The 20,462-nt window shown below is 41.4% G+C and overlaps 1 protein-coding gene across 1 annotated transcript in view; it reads left to right on the forward strand.

The window, feature by feature from the left end:
- The window catches only part of opcml (opioid binding protein/cell adhesion molecule-like), a 56,393-nt gene that overhangs the window by 31,501 nt on the left and 4,430 nt on the right, over window positions 1-20,462 (forward strand). The window contains exon 3 of the mRNA XM_027012706.2: window positions 5,397-5,522. Coding sequence (XP_026868507.1) covers window positions 5,397-5,522 — 126 coding nt within the window. The remainder of the gene's footprint in view (window positions 1-5,396; window positions 5,523-20,462) is intronic.

Genomic DNA, 20,462 nt, shown 5'->3' on the forward strand with positions numbered 1-20,462 from the left:
GTCATTAGTATTATTAAAGGAAAAAAAAAGAATAGGCAATCACTACTGCAAAATGTAACATTCACTGAGTGTGTTTCACATAAGAACACACTAGCTGTTTGATTTCCCCCTTGGGCTAATAGCAAAGCAATTATATTAAAAGCAACAAGCAAAGCCATTTTGCCACATAGGATATTAATATTGTATGGACCTAACTGCTGATGTCATTTTCCCAAAGGGCATTTTAGCAGATTGTTTATAAGACATTATGATGATTCAGAGAATCACAGGATTCCTTTATGACTGACACATTTAGTGATTACTTTTATATACAAGGTAGAAAGGTAAAAACAATTAAATGGAATATCGAGTTAAGAATTTTGTTCTGAACCACCTACAGTGCATATACCAATCTAAAATCACTGCAGCGTTTCAGGCACTGTGGCTATTGTATTGAGATCATTTATACACAATTTCCGGACATAGAAAACTTTCAGTATGTCCAATATGAAGTTCATGTTTTCATCACAGTGCAATAAAAAATTTATAGAAATGCCTGAAATGAATGACACTGTGTCATTCTGTGCTGACAGGTTCAAGAATTGCCCTGTTGTGTGTTGTAATTCAGTGATTGGCACTTTTTTTGAGTAGTGGTTTCTCCAGAGAGACGGGAAATGATATGATTCTGCAATGAGATACATAAAGAAATTGATTACTGTCACTCAATATGTTTGAGACCTCAGAATAGAAACATCATCTTAGTAAAACTTGTCTTTTCATTAGCTGTTAAAAGTTTTGTGTTATATTGACAGTTTGTCATATTTTTTATCTATGTTGACATTCATTTAAATACTTTATAAATATATATATATATATATATATATATATATATATATATATATATATATATATATATATATATGACACACACACACACACACACACACACACACACACTGAGCAGCTGTATGTAGTATATAGTATATTGCACTTCGTTTGGTCTTCAGAAGAGCATGGATATGCATGGGCATGGATTCTGCAACATTCTGAATGTATTGTGCTGGAACACTGTATCATGCAGAAGGGATCTGTTTGCATTGAGCGGTTTCTGCAAATTGTACAGCTGCACAGACTTACTATTAAAATCCTGGAAGTGTTTATCCAAGTATAGATAATCTGAAGACTGGAAGAAATTAACTTGGTCAGCAATTATCTTCAGACACACTGTACTGTTCAGATATTCTTCAGTGGCTATCAAGGGCTCCAGTGTGTGCCAGGAAAACATTCTACGCACTGTCACACTGCCACCAGTAGCCTGTGTTGTTAATGCCAGCCTGGATGACTCCAAGGACTCTGATCTGATGCTGATGGAAGGATCAAATTCTGAGCCTCCCATCAGCATGATACAAAAGGAGCTTGGATTTCTCTGACCAGGCAACTTTTTTCCACTCCTCAATGGTTCACTTGAAATTCTCCTGTTCCCCACTACACATTCGTTTTCTTATTCTTTGCTGACATCATTAGCACCCAACATTTAGCCCATTCAAAAACAAAGCTGCATTACAATTGGTGCATCCTGAGAACATTCTGCTCACTAGTGTTGAATTCTGATACGATTTGTCTGTTTGTGGCCCAATTGTTTACCCACAGCTTATCATTTTACCTCTCTGAACCACAAGTGGTTTTCATCCACATGATTTCATATTATTGCTAGTTTTGTGATTTTCATACCATTCCTGATACTTCCTTGAAACAGTCACACATGAAAAGCCCACAAGGACACTTGTTATGGTGATTGTAGAACTGGCACGCCTAGTGGCAACTTTCATGTTACAATCAATGTCACTAAGGTCACGAGTGTTGCCTATTCCAGTGCTCACTTGAGCTCTAAGTAATGCTAGAAATGCTGCCTGATTACACCTCACACTGCAGTTATGTGATGCATGAAATGTAGAGTTTGTGTGGGGGGATATCTAATAATCCATCATTTCAGTGCATGCACACAATGTAAACCCCTATGATGCACCTACACTCAATAGCAACTTTTTAGATTTTATAGAGGTATGATTGCATACATTTTCAGCCACCCTGCCCTCAGCCTCATTAATCACTGGTTGGTTTCTTACCACAGGGTGACTGCTGACTAGATATTATGTGGGTGGCTGTGTAGGAGATTTTTGGTAGGTCTGTTTCCGAACTACACTATTCTGCTTGCTTGTACCAATGACGGAAACCAAGACACCAAAATATATTAAACAGATATTGGCTGTGTTCTTATAATTTTTATAATACACAGCAGACACCTACCCTGATGGAAACTAGGATGGTGAATGTTTATCGCATGCAGACAACAAAATATATTAAATAGATATTGGCCATGTTCTAATATTCTTTATAATACACAATAGACACCTATCCTGAACCATTATGGAAAGTCCCGCTTGCCAATAAGCCACTGAAGTCAGAGAACTGCTCAGCTATAGATAACCTAGTAAACTAATATTTAATTAAGAAAATGAGTTAGTTATTTAACCCAGTAAATAATATTTAGTTAACAGAAGAGGTTAGATATTTAACCTAAACATGCACAGTGGAGATGAGAGACTTCACATTAAAAATCATACTATATTTATAACTATAACCAGTGCACTAACAACTTTTGCTCAAAGTGACATTTAAGTATAACTATTTGGCACACAGGCAAAGTTAAAGGAAAACAGTGTCAGTAAATGACTAGAGATATCTTCTATCACGTAGGCATATCACATCACTGCAGGGCAATATCCATATTTCTCACGACATTGCTCATTATAAAAAAATTATTCTAAACAAGACCCAACATGACAGGAATGCATGTCTGCATAACTGAATGATAAAATATTATTTTATTTCTCTGTAATGGAAATGAAACCTAGGACCTCGCTGTCAGAACTCTTCACATTGTCCTTTTCTGTTTGTTCCTGGAGAGATAAGTAGCAATCATTTCGTCTTAGTTTGAAGAACAGTTCCCGGGACTTCACCTCACACCAACTGTATTTCCTTCTGCCTGCTAAGAGCAGACCACTGTCTATGCTGCAGTGACAGTCACATAGCAGTGGCATGGTAGTGGGTGTTATAGTGGGATGACTATCAGACACAGCGGTGTTGCTGGAGTTTTTTACACATGTCAGTGTCACTGCTGGGTTGAGACTGGTTAGCTATCCAAAAATATTAAATGCGAACTTTCAAACATGGCTAACACAACATGTGAGCAACAGATTGGCTATACAAACACACACTGTTTCATCTGTAAAATGCAAGTCTTACTTTTAAATGGTTGAAACACATATATGAAATTGATGGTGGTTTCATCACAGGGCTGAATTCAGTTTTTCTATGTATCTACTCCATCAGAGAAAACTGATGACATAGTGTACAGAAAGTGATATATGTCCCCTAATGACATGCTCCACTGTCCAAGATTTGAGGTCCAAAAAGTAGTTTAACATTTCTGGCATGCCATGTTCAGCATAAGGTGGGTTTTTTTGGGTTGTTTTGTTTTGGGGTGTGTGGGGGGGGATTTGAATGTTTTTTTGTTTGCGTTTGGCATTTCTAGGTTCATGTTTCATATGACTCAGGGAGATTCTTGTTTCTTGCATGCAGGTGTGCCACACATAATTGTGACAGTGCGGTTTGTTTTCCAGCTCCTTGATGCGTGTATTTTAAGAAGCTGGTGCTACAGACTGAGACAGTGCTACTGATGTGGAGGAACACTGAGGATGGCAAATGATGAAAACTAAAGAGGGCATTGAACGTGGTGTCTATGTGCATTGCTTAGGATTTTTTTCACCACTTTGAGAGTCTCCTATATGCTATAGCAGAGGCAGATGCTGTTTCATCCAAGACCTGCACTGACATACAAGTGAAACATTTTGTAGCTGTTTCATTGCTATTTTAGAATGAGCAGGACAGTTTGAAAAATGAGGGTCTAATTGGTCCCATCAGACGTTTCCCCTACCATTTAGATTTGATTGATAGTGCAGTACTGTCCCGTAATGGTGCATGATTTGTCTGGGATGAGAAAGCTGAGGAACATTTATTGCTGAAACAGTAATTTTGCAGAACAATGTACTAATTGTTAGCTATACTACTGTCAGGACAGTTTTTTAATCCTTACAGTATTTTCGTGTTTAAATCAGAATGTTTACCATAATGTTAAAGTATACACACCTCCTCTGTACCTGTTACCAGGGGGTGGGTGTGTGCGTGTGCGCGCACACTTAAACATGCACCTGCATTAGTACCTTTACATTAGCCTTAGTTGAAATTCAGTAAACAGAATTTACCATAAGATATTTAGCTTCCCAGCATGCATTCCAGCTTTGTCATTTCAGGACAGCTTGATGGCAAGCCAGCTATATGATATCCCTCCAGATTTCTAGCTGCCTGGTCGGCTCAGACAGAAAAGGAGGAGATGGAAGACAAGCAAGCTGTCATCATTCCAGTCGCAGTCAAAGTTATGTAAACAAAATAGGAAAGGGATTGGAGAGATGCCCCACACAGCTATCAAATCATGTCAGTCAAGCAGCAAAATATAGGGTTGACTCATTGAGGCAGTTCTCTTGTGGACTCAGGAGCCTGCTAAGCTATGTTTAGTCTAGCCTCACAGTATTAGGCTTTTAACAATGGTGGAGTGTGCTTTTTTGGTGCAGATTCCCTTCACAATTTGTTGAATATTTGTTGAATATTATTATACTGAATATTAAAAAACTCGAGGCACGCTAAAGAACTGAGTTGATTCTGACAATAACGTCAGCTATCCATGTCAGGTATCCATGTTCAAAATGTCGGCATATGTTGCTTTCAAAAAATAGACATATCAACAGTCAACGCAGCTACCATTGTATCCAGTTAATTGTGGGAAGTCTAGGTATTGGGCTGTTGCTAAAACCCTCCAGAATGGCTGCTGATTACAGTAACTGGTGGACTGCTGGTCCTGTGTTTCATCACTCTGGCACATGTTGATTATGCACATGCTCTCATCCCCGTGGATGGCACTTTTAAGCAAGCATCCCACAGGACTTTCTCACTGCACATATAGTACACATGGACTCAAACTGTCTTCTTTTCTGCCCCCATGGCTCCCAGTAGGCCATTACCAAGTGGCACTCCGTGAGATCCTGCACACTGAAATGGGAAATTCAAATGGGAAATCGGGAATTTATGACTGATTAAAGTGGGATTCCACTAACAGAATAACATCTGTTTGAAGTGTTATGTACAGCAGTGAGAATGCACCCTTGGAGTTCAGATATGTGAAACAGATATAATCATTATTAGGTACTATATCATTTGTTCTAATAAAGTGTCAAATTCATATGTCTATGTGATATGTCTACAGTTTCTGAATATTTCTTGCTTCCTGTTGTGTGTTTCAGTTCCTGCCCGGATTGTGAACATATCCAGAGACATTACAGTGAATGAAGGAAGCAACATCAGTCTCATGTGTCTGGCCATTGGACGACCTGAGCCCAGCATTATTTGGAAATATCACTCTGCCAGGGGTGAGCCTCTCTTCCCATTTTCACTGGCTGGGACACCTTGTGTGTTTGATCGAATTGTTTTAAATGTCGACAATCACAGCAAACCTGGTGAGCTGACATTGCTAATGACTGATGGTGAACATAGGCTTCTTGATGAATTATTGATGCTGAGGCCTTGTCTGTTTCCCATGGTTACTAAAGTCTGACCCAGTTGTGCTGGAAAAATGAAGAGAATGTCTTCATAGAAGTCTGGTATATGGTGGTTTAATACAGTGTGTTGCAAAGGCTTTTCCCATTTTCCTCATTTGCAAGCTGTAGTTTGTTATATTCATAATTTATTTGGCAATTAATTGAATAACAATGAAAAATAGGAACTTGCATTAAAACATTGCCTGATGGCATTGCTGCTCTGATGCTTCTTGCAGTTTCGTGGGTTTCGTTAGGCAACATTAAGAAAATGTCAAATTCTTGGAAGAATTTACGCAAGAGAATGCTGAGTAAAAGATAGGTTGTAATAGAGAAGCCTTCTACCTCTGCTTTTTAGTAAACCTACCATCATCGTCGCATATCAAATTCATATACATCTACTTTATTAAACTCCCCAGCAACATGCATCACTTTTAATTTACTTGTTATTGCTAAAACCATTGCCAGTCATGCAATGGCAACTCGGAGCATTCAGTACAGAGCTTTCTAAACCAATATACTTGTGTGCAGGCAGGTCGTCTTTAATGCCAGCGGCTGTGTGGAGATGGGCTGTTATCTGGGCTGACATTTCTCCTTGAATCCTAATGAAAGAAATGAGATGTGAGGGATGTTTTTGTGTCTTTGTGAGGACTTTCTCAGTTGGTGTAAGAATGTGATTTTTTTTCAGGAGTGACATATTTCAGGAGCTTTTTCCTCCAGCCCAACCTCCCATTTTAATATTTTTCTTAATATTTTTCACTTCGAATCAAGAAAATCTTGAAGATATATTGAGGTGGTTTTGTACTGTGGATATCTGAAGTAAGAGGGAGTTGTTGGTCTCTCACAGTGGAAGGCATTTCATATAGGCAGTGGCGAAAAATGGTGCTGGTTGGTCTATCAGAACCAAACCAAGACCAGCTCGTAATCACGGGTCAGCGCCAGACACAATGGCAAAGATTTCCTACATTTGATAGGTCTAGATTGCCAGCTTCAAAAATGGGATATATTAAACTGGAGGGGAAAATAAAACAAGCCTGCACTGTTTTGATTAAATATTTACACGGATATTTGTCTAACCCTGGAATCATCTGATGCATGGAGAATTACTCTGCAGTGTTTTAAATGGGTCAGTATTCACTGCTGGGTTGAGCACCACAGTCAATTTCAGTTTACTTCCAAATACAATATATCACACAATATAATCTGAAAGCAAAAAATCATCTCCAGAGACCAGGCAGGGTCTGTGGGTTCTGCTCAGACAGAAAAAAGTTTTTTGAAAGCTGTTTTCAACTTTCTGATGAGTGTATTTATATGCTTTGTGTGCATCATTCTAGCAGCTATGGTTTGAAGGTTGCTGTTATAAGGGGTTCAAGCCCACTAATTTTGTTTTGAAGGCTTTGACTGACAGCTGAATGGTAGTTTGGTCTGACATGGCAGGCTTGTAGCAGCTTTCTTGTTTGGTTGAACTCAGACTGTTATTCTCTCAGAAAGCATTGCATGCCATTTGCTCAGGTGGAGCTGTCAGTGAGAACAATGGTACCTGCTACCACTTTCTGGAAGATGATGAACTCTCTCTGTGTGTGTGTGTGTGTGTGTGTGTGTGTGTGTGTGTGTGTGTGTGTGTGTGTGTTTGTGTGTGTGTGTGTGTGTGTGTGTGTTTGTGAGTGTGTTTGTGAGTGTGTGTGTGTGTGTGTGTGTGTGTGTTTGTGTGTGTGTGTGTGTTTGTGTGTGTTTGTGTGTGTGTGTGTGTTTGTGTGTGTGTGTGTGTGTGTGTGTGTGTGTGTGTGAACATATGTGTCTGTGTCCTTGTCTATTCACTCACACATACTGACATGATATATTTTATACCCATACTGATAATTGAATTAGACAGATCCATGGTCGTTGAAATCTGCCTCGAAAAAGTGTTTTCAAGTGCCCAGCTGTCACCGTTAGCCTGCCGCTTCTTCTTCCGGAGCATATGGTGTAGGGCTGGATCCGTCCCCTGTAGTTGACATTGTACCATTTGGCACTGTAGAAAAACTGGGGTGGGTTTCCTCATGCTCTGCTTCCACACGGCCACTGGCTGCTTCCAACTGCGGGAGTACTCCGCTCAGATGGCTTTAGAAGTGTAGGCTTCCATAAACCCACACACAATCTCCCACCCAGAATGCTTCGTGCTCTAGGAGAACTCTTAATACCGTAATGCTGAATGTACACCCATGCTGGAAATCATCAGCCTTGCCCCAGTTTTCCAACCAGCTACCCCAGAATGCGCCTCCTCAGCTCCTGTTGGCGGAAGCAGTGATGGCTCTGTAAGACTCGAAACGCAACCTTAAAAGCCCTGCTGTAACACCATATTTTTTATTCACTTCATTCAGTTCTCTGTGCACAAGTGAAATAAAACCTTCCACTGAATTGCGTTACCTTTGATGCTCACTAAAGGTCTCGAGTATGCATGTTTCATTCAATAGAGATGCATTCAGTGTCTTTGGCAAGAGGACCAATGAATACCATTCATGGAAATTCATTGGTGAGGGGTGGGGGTGTGAATGGAGGTGGACTGGAAGTGCTTAGCTTCCTATAGGCGCTCACGGTAATTTGAGTTTTCGACTTTAAACTTTTAACTTGGGCAGCGAACTCCTGAAAATGCTGAATAGAATTTTACTGGTGGAATAAGCATTAATGCTTCTTTAAAGCTATGTTTAAGAAATACATGAGAGAGTCTCGATTTAGTGCACTGTACCTTAACAGCCTGGGAGACTACAAAAGTTTTAATAGGATTAAGATATATCAGTTTCAAAGCGCAGTGAATTAAGCCCTCTTTGAAAGTAGCTTTTATGATATTGCTCACTGCTGGAAGCGTACGATACTTGTGTTTGTTTTCATGATGAGATCTATGGTTTTATTGCTTCAGGTTCTCACATAAAACCACATCAGTGCTCATTAAGGGATCTAATATTCCTAAATGCTTCCTTTCACAGGGGTTTGACTAATGCCATCTATCCCTCTTTTTTGTACATCTCCTTCTAAGTTCTTGTACATCTCAATTTTAATATCTCATTGTTCCATGGGCGGAACAGCGGGTGTTTCCATTTTTTTTTAAATCCCAAAGATTTCCGGTGTGGAGTATATAAACGATCCATAGGGGGTCCAGACACACACACACACACACACACACACACACACACACACACACACACACACAAATCTGAAGACGATTCCAGGTGAGTAACTGCAGTGTAATGTAGTAAGAGATGTAAAGATAATCAAAATTGTAGTGCAGTAAACAGAGCATCTAAACAGGATGTTTTGGACAGAGGTCCTTCATCAGCTGTGCCAGCAAAGTGCTTCTGAATTTGTAGGAGGCACCAGTTTATATTAGAAAAAGTAGCTGTGTAAATAATTCCCTTTCCAAGGCCTGCAAAAACTCCGTCCCTTACTCACAGCTACTTAGACTTAAGCCCATTTGCAGTAAGAATGAAGACGTCCTCCAGAAAAGTATGGAAATGTGTGAATACTTTCAGAACTGCCCTTGCTCATATTTTACCTATTCAGAGAGTGGACTCACTGACCTATAAGCAATCTTCTGCTTCTGACTTATCATCCTACAAATAAAACAGTGACTAATATTATATTTAAACACGTCAGAATCTTCCAGGATGGTGCAGAGACTGCATTCCTTTTTAAGGATCCTCCACTGATCCTACAGACAAGACAAAAACATCAAAGACACACTCAAGAGTGAGATAAAATACATATGTATGTATAAGACTAGGTAACTATGTCAATTGCTAAGCCCAGTCGACGGCACACAGGGTTACGCAGGGTTATATTGTGGTTTCTGCATTTCTTCCTGATAGCTGCACAATGGCAGCGAGAAAAATGAGAGAGCGATGGTGAGAGAGGATGGGGGTCAGGAGGAGAGATTAGCTTACATGGCGCTCCAATGTTCCCCTCCGCAGTGTCAGGGCCTTGATCCTTCTCCGCCGAGAGGCCGACAGGTGTGCGCGCACAGCCGCGCGACGCGCCTTTTGTACTCAGCCATCGTAAATCACCGCACAGAAGCTGCTAATTCTGCCAAAAGTTGGGCGTCGTTAATGATGGGTTGGCAGTGGCGTGTTTGCAGTGGAGCCTTTCTGGCGGGGAAGACGAGCTGGGTGTTGTGGCAGTGTGGCGGAAGTCTCATTTGGCCTAATGTGATTAGCTCTCTGCAGGCTTCTCTCTGTGGTAGCCCCCTGTGACGCGGCAGGAGGGGTCTCAGCCCAGAGCCTCGTGACACTGCGATTCAAGAGACTCTTCATTACAACTTAATAATGTGTCATCGAGAGCTATTCCTCCGAGTCCAGCTCTGACTAATCTTTAAACGTGGCTACTTCATCTCGGCTCAGCTTTGTAAAACGGATTTAAATCTTCTCAGCAGTCCTTTTTTTCTGTATCTATACTACATCTATATGCTACATCTACTACGTCTATACTGCTAATTGTATACTGCTAATTGTATACTGCTAATTGTATACTGCTAATTGTAATTGTATAATTCTATTTATAATACATAAACAGGAGTGTACTTTCACATGCAGTATTTATGCCATTTGTGTCCAAATGTTGTATGGCAGTAGTATAAGAAAGCAGATAGAAGAGAAAGGTGCAGTGTGCTTTATCAAAGCACTTTTGCATCAAATACACAGTGGATATGACCATGTTTATGATTCATCCATTGCCTCCTCTAAGGACTGTGTACCCTGTATTTACATGAAAATGAATTCTTCAAAATGGGAAATGTGATATTATATTTTTTCATTTGTCTGACTTCACTTCTCTTACTGCTTCTTACAGTAATTGCACTTTGCTGTAAGCAATCCTCAACCCTGAATTACATACAGTTTTGTTGATTACCAGTATAGTCCATTTCCTCCACTTTTGCCATTCTTTAAAGAATAATAAAAATAAATAAACATTCAGAGAGAGAGGGAGAATTTTTAAATCACTGACAATGAATAATTGATCAGGGTTTTGAGGAGGGGCATAGCCAAAGCCATGACAGAGGCTCATTTTCCTTCTCTAGCAGGGAAAAGGTGATTGGAGAGAGCAGCGCAAAGGCACATGGCGTCGCGCCGGTCTGAGGCACAGACGCGGAAACATCTGTGTTTACCGCCGGCCTCGTTAATAATGCAGATACTTTCGGAGGAGGCCGAGAGCCAGGGCTTGCAGCAGAACTTCACTCTGCTGATCCTCCTCTTTTCAAGTTCGCGCCCATGCCCACAACGTGCCTCGAGTCTCACTCGTTCCCCCAGCTCTCTCTCTTCCTCTCTCTCCCCAGCTCGCTCGTTCTCTCTCTCTCTCTCTCTCTCTCTCTCTCTCTCTCTCTCTCTCTCTCTATCCCTCTCTCTCCCCAGCTCGCTCGCTCGCTCTCTCTCTCTCTCCCCAGCTCGATCTCTCTCTCTCTCTCTCTCCCCAGCTCGATCTCTCTCTCTCTCTCTCTCTCTCTCTCTCTCTCTCTCTCTCTCTCTCTCCCCAGCTCGCTCGTTCTCTCTCTCTCTCTCTATCCCTCTCTCTCCCCAGCTCGCTCGCTCACTCTCACTCTCTCTCTCTCTCTCTCTCTCTTCCTCTCTCTCCCCAGCTCGCTCGTTCTCTCTCTCTCTCTCTCTCTCTCTCTCTCTCTCTCTCTCTCTCTCTCTCTCTCTCTCTCTCTCTCTCTCTAGCAGGTGGACAGATTCGGAGAACCTATGCTGCTTTTTTTGCTGGTGCTTTTGTTGGGAAGTTTGCTCTGTGTGCTTTCAGAGGAGGGCAGCCAAAGCAAGGTTCAAACCTGTTACTTCCCCCAGTCACAACAGAAGCATCCTCCCTTCTACCGTAAAAGGCCTTGCCGAGCTATCACCTTAGGGATCTGTTCAAGGACTTTCTCCTCCACTACTCTGTTAAGCTTTCTACATTTCAGAAAACACTGAAAAATGTATACACTGTCTGTTGGTTCATGGGCTTGTGAGTGTGGACCATTATTAGTTCCAATATTCACTCGGTGGCATGCACAGGCCTCACGGTGTCACGGAACACTTCCCCCCCCACGAGTCACGTGGTACGGCCTGCCACGTGCAGGGAGGTTCACCATAGTTTGTAGCCACACCCTCCGTGATGGCACACACCTGTGCAGGGGTTGATGTTAAGTGCTTGTCGACCAAATTGAGGGAGTCTGTAACGTTGGCCGGAGTGCCGCAGGGCGCGGAGCAGGACACACAGACTCCCTTAATTTGGTGAAACATTTAATAACTTAAAACATATATGACACTCAAGGCACTCACACATAACAACAGACAGTGTAGACAATAACAATGGCACTTAAACGCTGGAGCATGCTAACAGTGGATATATAAACAATAATACCAACACTACTGATGACACTAATGCTAACAATGACAGTAACAGTAACAATGACCAACCACGAGGCACACACAGGCGGGGGTTTAAATAGACAGACACTTAACATCAACCCCTGCACAGGTGTGTGCCATCACAGAGGGTGTGGCTACAAACTATGGTGAACCTCCCTGCACGCGGCAGGCCGTACCACTTGACTCGTCGGGGGGGAGTGTTTTGTGACACACAGTCTGAAACACTCAAAAATGTTTGGGTACAGCACCACAGAAAAGGTTGAGCTGCATTCTGTTGGTGTAACTAAAGCTCTCAAATGTCCTGTTAATAACACAGGCAAATAACTGCCACCTCTAGCCTACTGAATGGAGGGCTGGGAGGAATGAAACGATTGCATGGTCGTTTGGGTTATGCGTACGACCAGGAGAAAAGAATGGGCTTGTACTCTTAGCATAAGTCACTGCTGTCTTGCAGGGTCTGTCTGACAGCAATGCAATGCATGACTCACAATAGCATCACCTGCAAACAGCAGCTTCTCTCACCGTGACGGTGTCAAGGTCCCGGCTGCGGTTCAGAGGCAGCCGGGTCGGGCGGCGCGCAACCTAGCTCCTGCTCATGGCCGGGAAGGGAGCCCTGCTCACTGCAGTCGCACTCTGCTTTAATTAGACATCGAGGCAGCAATGCTGATTATTGATTGGTCAAGTTTTTTTCTCTTTCCCTCCAAAAGGTCATAGATCTAAGCAAGTGCATGTGAGGAGAAGGTTGGTGGATCTCAAATTAAATGATGTTTAAGTGTGTGTGTGTGTGGGGGGGGGGCATTGGGGTACTAGGGTGGTTGGAGTGAGTAGGCTGATCAATGTGATCAATGAACCCCATCATTAAAGGGTCAAGGAGCTGGGAATAAATTACCAGGCAGCGTGAATCAGCGGCAACTACTCAGGGTGAGACCAGACGCTGAGAGGCTACAGTCATTCTGGCCTCAGACACCATTTATCACCTTTGGACTCCCCAGAACACAAGCACACGCACACGTGCACGCACACGCACATGCACCCCACTCATTTTTGGTGTCTCTTGCTGTCGCTCTCCCTTCCTCTCTCTCTCTCTCTCTCTCTCTCTCTCTCCCACTCTCTCTCCCTCTCTTCCTCTCCCTGTTCTCCCTCTCTCCCGCCCTCATTTGTTTGGGTGTCTGCTAAAGAGTCCACTGGCTGGTGCTGCCTGGTGGACTTGGGGTAGGAGCTTAGCATGCTTTAAGATGAAAATGCTGGCCCCAAGCTTGAGGGAAGCAGATCGGTCTCACCGGAGCATCCGCTTGGCCACGCTTTGTGACCTGGGCAGAATGGCTCCAGGATAATTTTGTAGTTACATTTTAGTAATTAGGGCATCATAAAAAATCATTTCCAGTGTTTTCTATCCTGTAACCCTTTTTTCTGCTGTGCTGAGGATGCAAGATTTTATCACCATACATCAAATTAAAGTGCCCTCATTCTGTCAGAAACTCAGCCAGAAGAGGAAGGATTTTCTTTGCTCTTGGCTCTGAAAGGTTATTATTATTCTTATTATTATTATTATGGTATGTATCTTATGTATCCTTATATCACAAAACAAATACAATCCAAAAGCAAATGTAAAACCAGCAAAACTGAGGAGATGTACTCTTTAAGTAAAGTAACTTGAAGAAACATTGATTTTGCTCCCTTTCTTCTTGTAAGGTGTGTGTAGCTCTTGCTCAGGCTATCCTCCTCTCTCATATAGTCTCCTCTTTAAGGCTAATTAGCAGATCTACACCCGAAGGCTTTGAATGTGCAGAGATTTTCCCTTAAGCACTTTAGCCACACATTTCTGCCCACCAGGTAAAACTAGAATGGTAAATTGGTTTAAAGAGAAATCATTTGTATTTCTCTCTCTCTCTTTCTTCAAAATTCACTGCTTGTTTTCAGGATTTTAGTTCTTGGTGAGGAGATAATGTACTCTTGTTATTTACGCCACAGTGTCCCATTGAGCAGCATCTGCAGAAGAAAAGGATGCTAAGCGTTTTTCTAACAGAACTAGATTTAGGAATTAGCCACCACTTAGTGTTTCAGTAACTCAAAAGCTTGCTTTCCTGTATTACCAGTGACATCCATGCTAATGTGACACAGGCTTTTCAGTTTCAGAGCAAAATGACGGCTTTCATTCAGTCACGCGCCATTTGTCATGAGCCGTATTTGGGTGTTTTGGCGTGGTTCAGAGAGAGACTAATGGTTCAGAGTTGTCAGGTTCTAATCTCTCATGAGGGGCCCTGGTGACCCTATCAGTGTAGCGCAGTGACCTGTGTCTGGCTGGAGTAGGCTGCTTCTCAGCGATCTGTCACACTAACTGGGGGGATCAATGGTGCAGTGTCAGGACAGGCTAACTAATCCTTGACAGTCTTACTCAGACTAGACCAAGACTGGGTCACTGCTGCACCACTGGAAATGGGCCACTGTCATATAGATGTTTGATTTTTTTTCCATCTTGAAGAACCACTTACCATGTGGGTATCATAGGTCAATCTGCAATATGAGGAATATTGATATTCATAATGATCTCAAAACATGCTGGCAGAGGTGTACATGTGACAGAAGAATCTTCCCAAAAACTCCTGAAACAGCATGACACATACATTACCCCCATCCCTGGAGTAACCCTGCACTGCACATGTCGGTGTTTTCTCTATTCCCAACACACCTGGCTCAACTCCTCAGCTAATTAACAAGCTTTCCATGAGATTCTGGAGGGTGTGTGTCAGAGCAGGGTACCCACAAGCCTGTGCTGTGCAGGCACTCTCAAGCAGCAAGGATGGGGGATGTTCTGTAAACCTGACTGGCTGGAGGTTATGCTGGGTTATGATAAGTGATGAATAAGACTGTAGGATGTGCAAAGCAATGCCAAGCTCACCTTTGTCATGTTGTGAAAAACATCTGTTTATCTCAGATGCACACTGGGCCTCCAGGTTTCTCTTTTGATGTAGCATAGTTATTTCTGATGGGTTTGTTGTTGTTGTTGTTGTTGTTGTTGTTGACATTACATTTTAATAATAACCCTTTAGATATTTGATTTCACACATGCCTTGTTTTTCTGCCTCTTTTGAACAGCCAGTACAGAATGATCTTAGGCCATTAGGCTTGATACTCAGAGGTTAAAGCACATTGCTAATGCAATATCTCATTATGAGATGATCCACAAATTTACTTCAATTCAAGCTTCACCTGCTTGTGTTGTGTTTGATGTCCTAAGGGTTTTAATACTGTGTATTATTTTAGTATTAAGCAGTAATGGGTGATGCTGGCAAGAGGGGACCATGGTCGCATAATTTAGAGTCTGGGCTCTGTGAAGCCTTTTCTTTATCATTGGCACTGTGACAGATGTGTCTTTCCCTGCTTCAGTGTCTCTCATTTACCCCCTTCTCTCTCTCTCTCTCTCTCTCTCTCTCTCTCTCTCTCTCTCTCTGTGTGTGTGTGTGTGTGTGTGTGTGTGTGTGTGTGTGTGTGTGAGTGTGTGAGTGTGTGAGTGTGTGTGTGTGTGTGTGTGTGTGTGTGTGTGTGTGTGTGTGTGTGTGTCTCTTTCTGTTATCTATCTAGGCATTTAATCCAAATGCCTGTCACTCTCCCACTGTCTCACTTTCTCTTCCTGTCTCTCACTATCTCTCTCTCTCTCTCTGTCTCTCTCTGTCTCTCTCTCTATGTGGCTCTCACTGAAGACTAGTGGAAAAGAATATCACTGAATAACTTTTAAATCCACCACTATGGCAGAATACTGCCTCTGATTGAAACTGATCTTGAAATGTTGCTCTTTCTTTATGCTAGTAACCCATAATCATGTATCTACACTATTACATCTCAATGTTTTGATACATATTACCTCAATTGTTAGTTCAAATATAATAGTGTTCATCACAGTTGAAAGCCTTATTTCTTTCTGTACTCTTGTGTTAGTCACTATAGCCCAAACCTAGCTAGTTCATATTCTGCACACCTTAACAGTGTGGTATCAAATGGTGCTCATGTGTTTCAAACAAAATCAGTCTCTTTTCCATGCTATTAAACTAGTCACACATTGGACAGAGCCTGAAAAGAACACATATGAGGTATCAGTGCCCTCTTATCTCCCAATGCTGTGTCCATTAATGTCTTACATATATATGAAGACATCAGCACAACTCCACTGATCAACATTTTCAATGAAAAGAGAGGCAAGGAGAGACAGAAAGACAGGAAGAGAGTGAAAGAGAGCAAGAAAGAGCAATGGCTTGGATAACTCATTATATTTATACTCATGAGAACACACGATTTCTGTCCAGTAGAATGTGTGATGGCATGGATGGATCCTTTTGTTGATAGTTTCTGTGGCCTGTGTTCAAAAACCTTTTTTTTTTTTTTTTTTTTACATTTTGTTGACTGTAAGATACCCACACCATTAATCTGATAAAGCTGTTATGAAACATTTAATACAACTGTGCAGTCTATTTGATTGTGTACATTTTACTATACTATATTCAAAGGAATGTTTAAATGTGTTTCTTGGCTGCATTGGCTACCACTCACACTGAAACATGTATGGCTTGGAAGAGACATAGTGTGTGTGTGGGTTTTATATGCTTCATTTCTGTTTTCCTTCCTACTTTCTTCCACCTTTTCCATTGTTCTCCATGCCCCTCCCCTCTATGACCAATTCTAGCATCACTTGCTGACTGAGCCTATATCTCCAAATCTATTGTAGACCTACGTGTACAACGCAGTAATATTCGGTTATATCTATTCCAGACAGACACCCAATAAGAGATAATTAGCTGTTCCACTCCTTGTCTGAGTCATAATTGAAAGGCAAAAAAAAAAACTGTTTATATTAGAATGTCTCAACTATGATTTACCTAATGAAGAGATTCGTAGATAGTGTGACATTGTTTATTTAATTATCATTATGTGACTTCAGATGATGAAGAAAGAGAGAGATTTCAGATGATGATAAGGAGAGAGAGAGAGAGAGAGAGAGAGAGAGAGAGAGAGAGAGAGAGAGAGAGAGAGAGAGAGTGCGAGAGAGACTCGATCAGTCTCAGTGAACTGTGTAACCATGGTGACCTGCTGCTTACTGAAGCATGACTGGGTGATTCAGGCCCACAGCTTGAGAGACGACAGCAAGACACAAACCATAATTCTCACTGAACAAGGTTCAATAATTCCCTCTTGAAGTGGGCTGGATGGGGAATATATAGCTTGGTTCTTTGATTTCATTCTTATATTTAGCCATTATCCATCCATATATTTTAAATATACTTTTATTCAAATTACGTATTGAACTTAATATTACAAAGAAGACCACTGCAACCTCTAGCAAACCCCTGGGTCATTCTTCCTTTCTTCTGGGCTTGTTCATATGTCAGACCTTCTACTCTCTATGAAGTCTAGTTCAGATCCTGACCAAGGGCACACAGAGCAGCTTGTGATTTTTGGGACCAGCATGCAACAAAACCGAGTTTTGAAATGGGGGGGGAATAATGCCAATTCCTTGGGAAAAAAATGTCAGATCCCAGGACAATATTATTCCAGGTCCACTGGCTCTTTCTGTAGCCCTATCATTCGTTCTTACTGAAAGAATGGTGGTGTGGTGGCCCTTCGACACAGTAGTTCACACTTATAAAAGTTTAGCATAACTATTCTTCCAGAGGTTAAGCTCTAAAAGGTCCATCACACTCAAAGGTACCTTGTTATAAGTACACTTGCAAATGTAGTGTCCTCTTGGAAGGTCCACTTTGAGGGGTCCACTCTAACATGCCCACGGGCATCATTACCAACACTGAGCACCCTTGATTGTTTCTGTCAACAGTTTAGCATCTGAAGCCATCATCATTTGATTACCTATTAGGAGGGTGATCCATGCACAGATGATTGCAAATCGCAATTAGATGTGTTCACAAACATTAATAATGGTCAGTGCCTGATTATCTACTCATTAGCACAGTGCAATCTCATTATATGTGTAATATCATCTCTTGGAACATTTATTAGTTTACAGGGAACCTCCAAAGCCTCCAAACACCTCCTGGGTGTTTCGGGAGGGGGTGTGTGTGTGTTATGGCCCTAAATTCAGGTTGGTGCTGCTGAATTTAATAGGGTGGGAAAAATCCGGAGCGACAGTGTCAGCTTCTCAGTGCGTGGCCTAGCTTCACTTCAGATTAGCGCAAGACTGAATGACCCATTTCAATGCATAGAAGTGTTGACCCACTTTAACATACTTCATCGGCACGTTTGAAGGAGGGAAATGGTTTGATCCCACTCCTTTCACTCATAACTCCCCCTTTAGCAGCGTCTGAAAGGCCTTTTTTTTTCTGGTTGTCTTTGGTCACACCAAAATATCCCGAGTGTTTAAGACTGCCACGCTTCTTTCATCGCCTCCCTCAATGCTATCACAGAGTGAATATGCACAGCTGTGCTCCTTTGAGAGTGAAGGGAGTGCTTGGTTAAACAGCAGAGTGAGTCATGGACAGAGAAAGCACTTCATGATGATAACCACCATGATTTCCAGTAGGCCTTGAGACCAGCCTGCTCACCAATAAGGCTGATTGCATCTCCTTGCATATTCTACATTTTGGTTAATTACATTTGAAAACACAAAACACTGTTCTGTAGCGTTAGAGAAATGGAAGTGGATATTTGTGGGTGTTTTGCATCCTTTCTGGTCATGTTTATTTTTTCTAGTCATGTTCAGAGTTGCTGCAACATGGGACTACAACAGGGGGTAGTTCAATAAACGGCCATCAAAAAGTGACTATTTTTGCTATTTGGAAATGTTGGCAATATTTTATGTAAATGAGGATAGCTAGTAAAAGCTGCTTCCCCATCTGTACATGTCGTCGGATGAATATGATGCTTAAAAAAAGAGTTTAACATGGTGCGATTCTGTGCTGATCCTAATCACACAAGCAGAGTAATAACAGCCTCTCTCTTTATCTACATTATACTGGTCTCTCCATCCATCTGTCATTCCTCTGTTGTGCTCCATTTTAGCCTGTTATTTATTTGTGCTGTTCTCTTGCAGGGTCCTTTACATTCTAATAATCCTCCCCTCTGCTCTTGCAAACTGCCTCATAATGGCGGTGACATTATTAGCTGCTGTTGGGTGTAATTGCTGTGCGCCTTATGTTTTCTTTCTGTGTCCCCCGTAATAAACATTATAAAACATGGCTATGGGATAAAGCTGGCTAACAAGACCATCACCATTGTCATTGAAATCAAAATGATTATTCCTTTTTAATGGACAAATATAAAAAGTCAGTTAATGTACAAGTGAAATATGCTAAATGGCTAAATATGCTATACTAACATATCTTTCAGAGCTGGTTGATATCACATTGGCAGTTAGTTCTGGGGTTTTATATAGCTTACCTTTCATTGTCCTTCTCTCTGAAGCGAGTCATAAACAGTCTAAGCCTGAATATAGCACAATAGTCATTGCAGTTGTTGCAGTGTTTCTAAGGTGGTCCTGGCAACCAAGTCTTTCACGTTTAGCAGTGGTCACAAAAGCACAATAGTGGTTGTCAAGCCATCAAATGGAAATCTTTACTTAAATGTTTACTGTCATGATTTCAAGGCACTCAGTGAGAAGTCTACTTCTGGCTTTTGTAAAGCTGATCAACAAGAGTGTGGGCACTATGTGTGCATGCATGGATTCTACAAAGGGGTTGTCAACGAATAGTTCTGAACATGGAGGGGTGGGGAATCCACATATATTTTATGTGTCTCTGTAAAAGTCATGAACTGTAATGTACAGTACAATCCTACAGATATTGTAAGATGACAGTTTTTGTTATTTTGACTCTGTGCTCCATTGGATTTAAGATGAAACAATGTCAGATCAAAGTTTAGAATGTCAACTTTAATTTGAAGGTATGTGAATATGTTTATATGTCTATAATTTATACATGATATAGGAATCAGAGACATTTTTATACATACCTCACACTTTTTAATGGACCACATATAACTGCACAGTTGGCTTCTCAGTTGTTTCACAGAATGATGTGTCATTGCGTCATTAGTTCATACACAAGAGAGCTAAGAAAAGATCTAGAGCTGATTCCAGAAGTAGCAATTGAATATACAGTTCATTTGAAAAGTAGCATTTGTGTCTAGGGCATGTTCTCTCAACATGAGAACCAAAGGAATGTCAGTAAATGAGCCATCATGAGACTAAATAAAATACATCATCAATCAGTGGCATAGCTAAAACAGTTGAAATAAACTGTGTCATAATGTTAAGAAGCAAGAACACAGGTGAGATTAGACATAGCAAGCAGCCTGTCAATCAACTGATGATCACAGTTGGAGAAAACCAATTAAATGCTTTTAATGAGTAAGAAAAATTATATGAAAACATCAAAAACACTACTATGTAGCCACAGGTGTA

The sequence above is a fragment of the Electrophorus electricus genome, chromosome 17 (assembly GCF_013358815.1).
Source record: "Electrophorus electricus isolate fEleEle1 chromosome 17, fEleEle1.pri, whole genome shotgun sequence".
NCBI classification, from domain to species: domain Eukaryota; kingdom Metazoa; phylum Chordata; class Actinopteri; order Gymnotiformes; family Gymnotidae; genus Electrophorus; species Electrophorus electricus.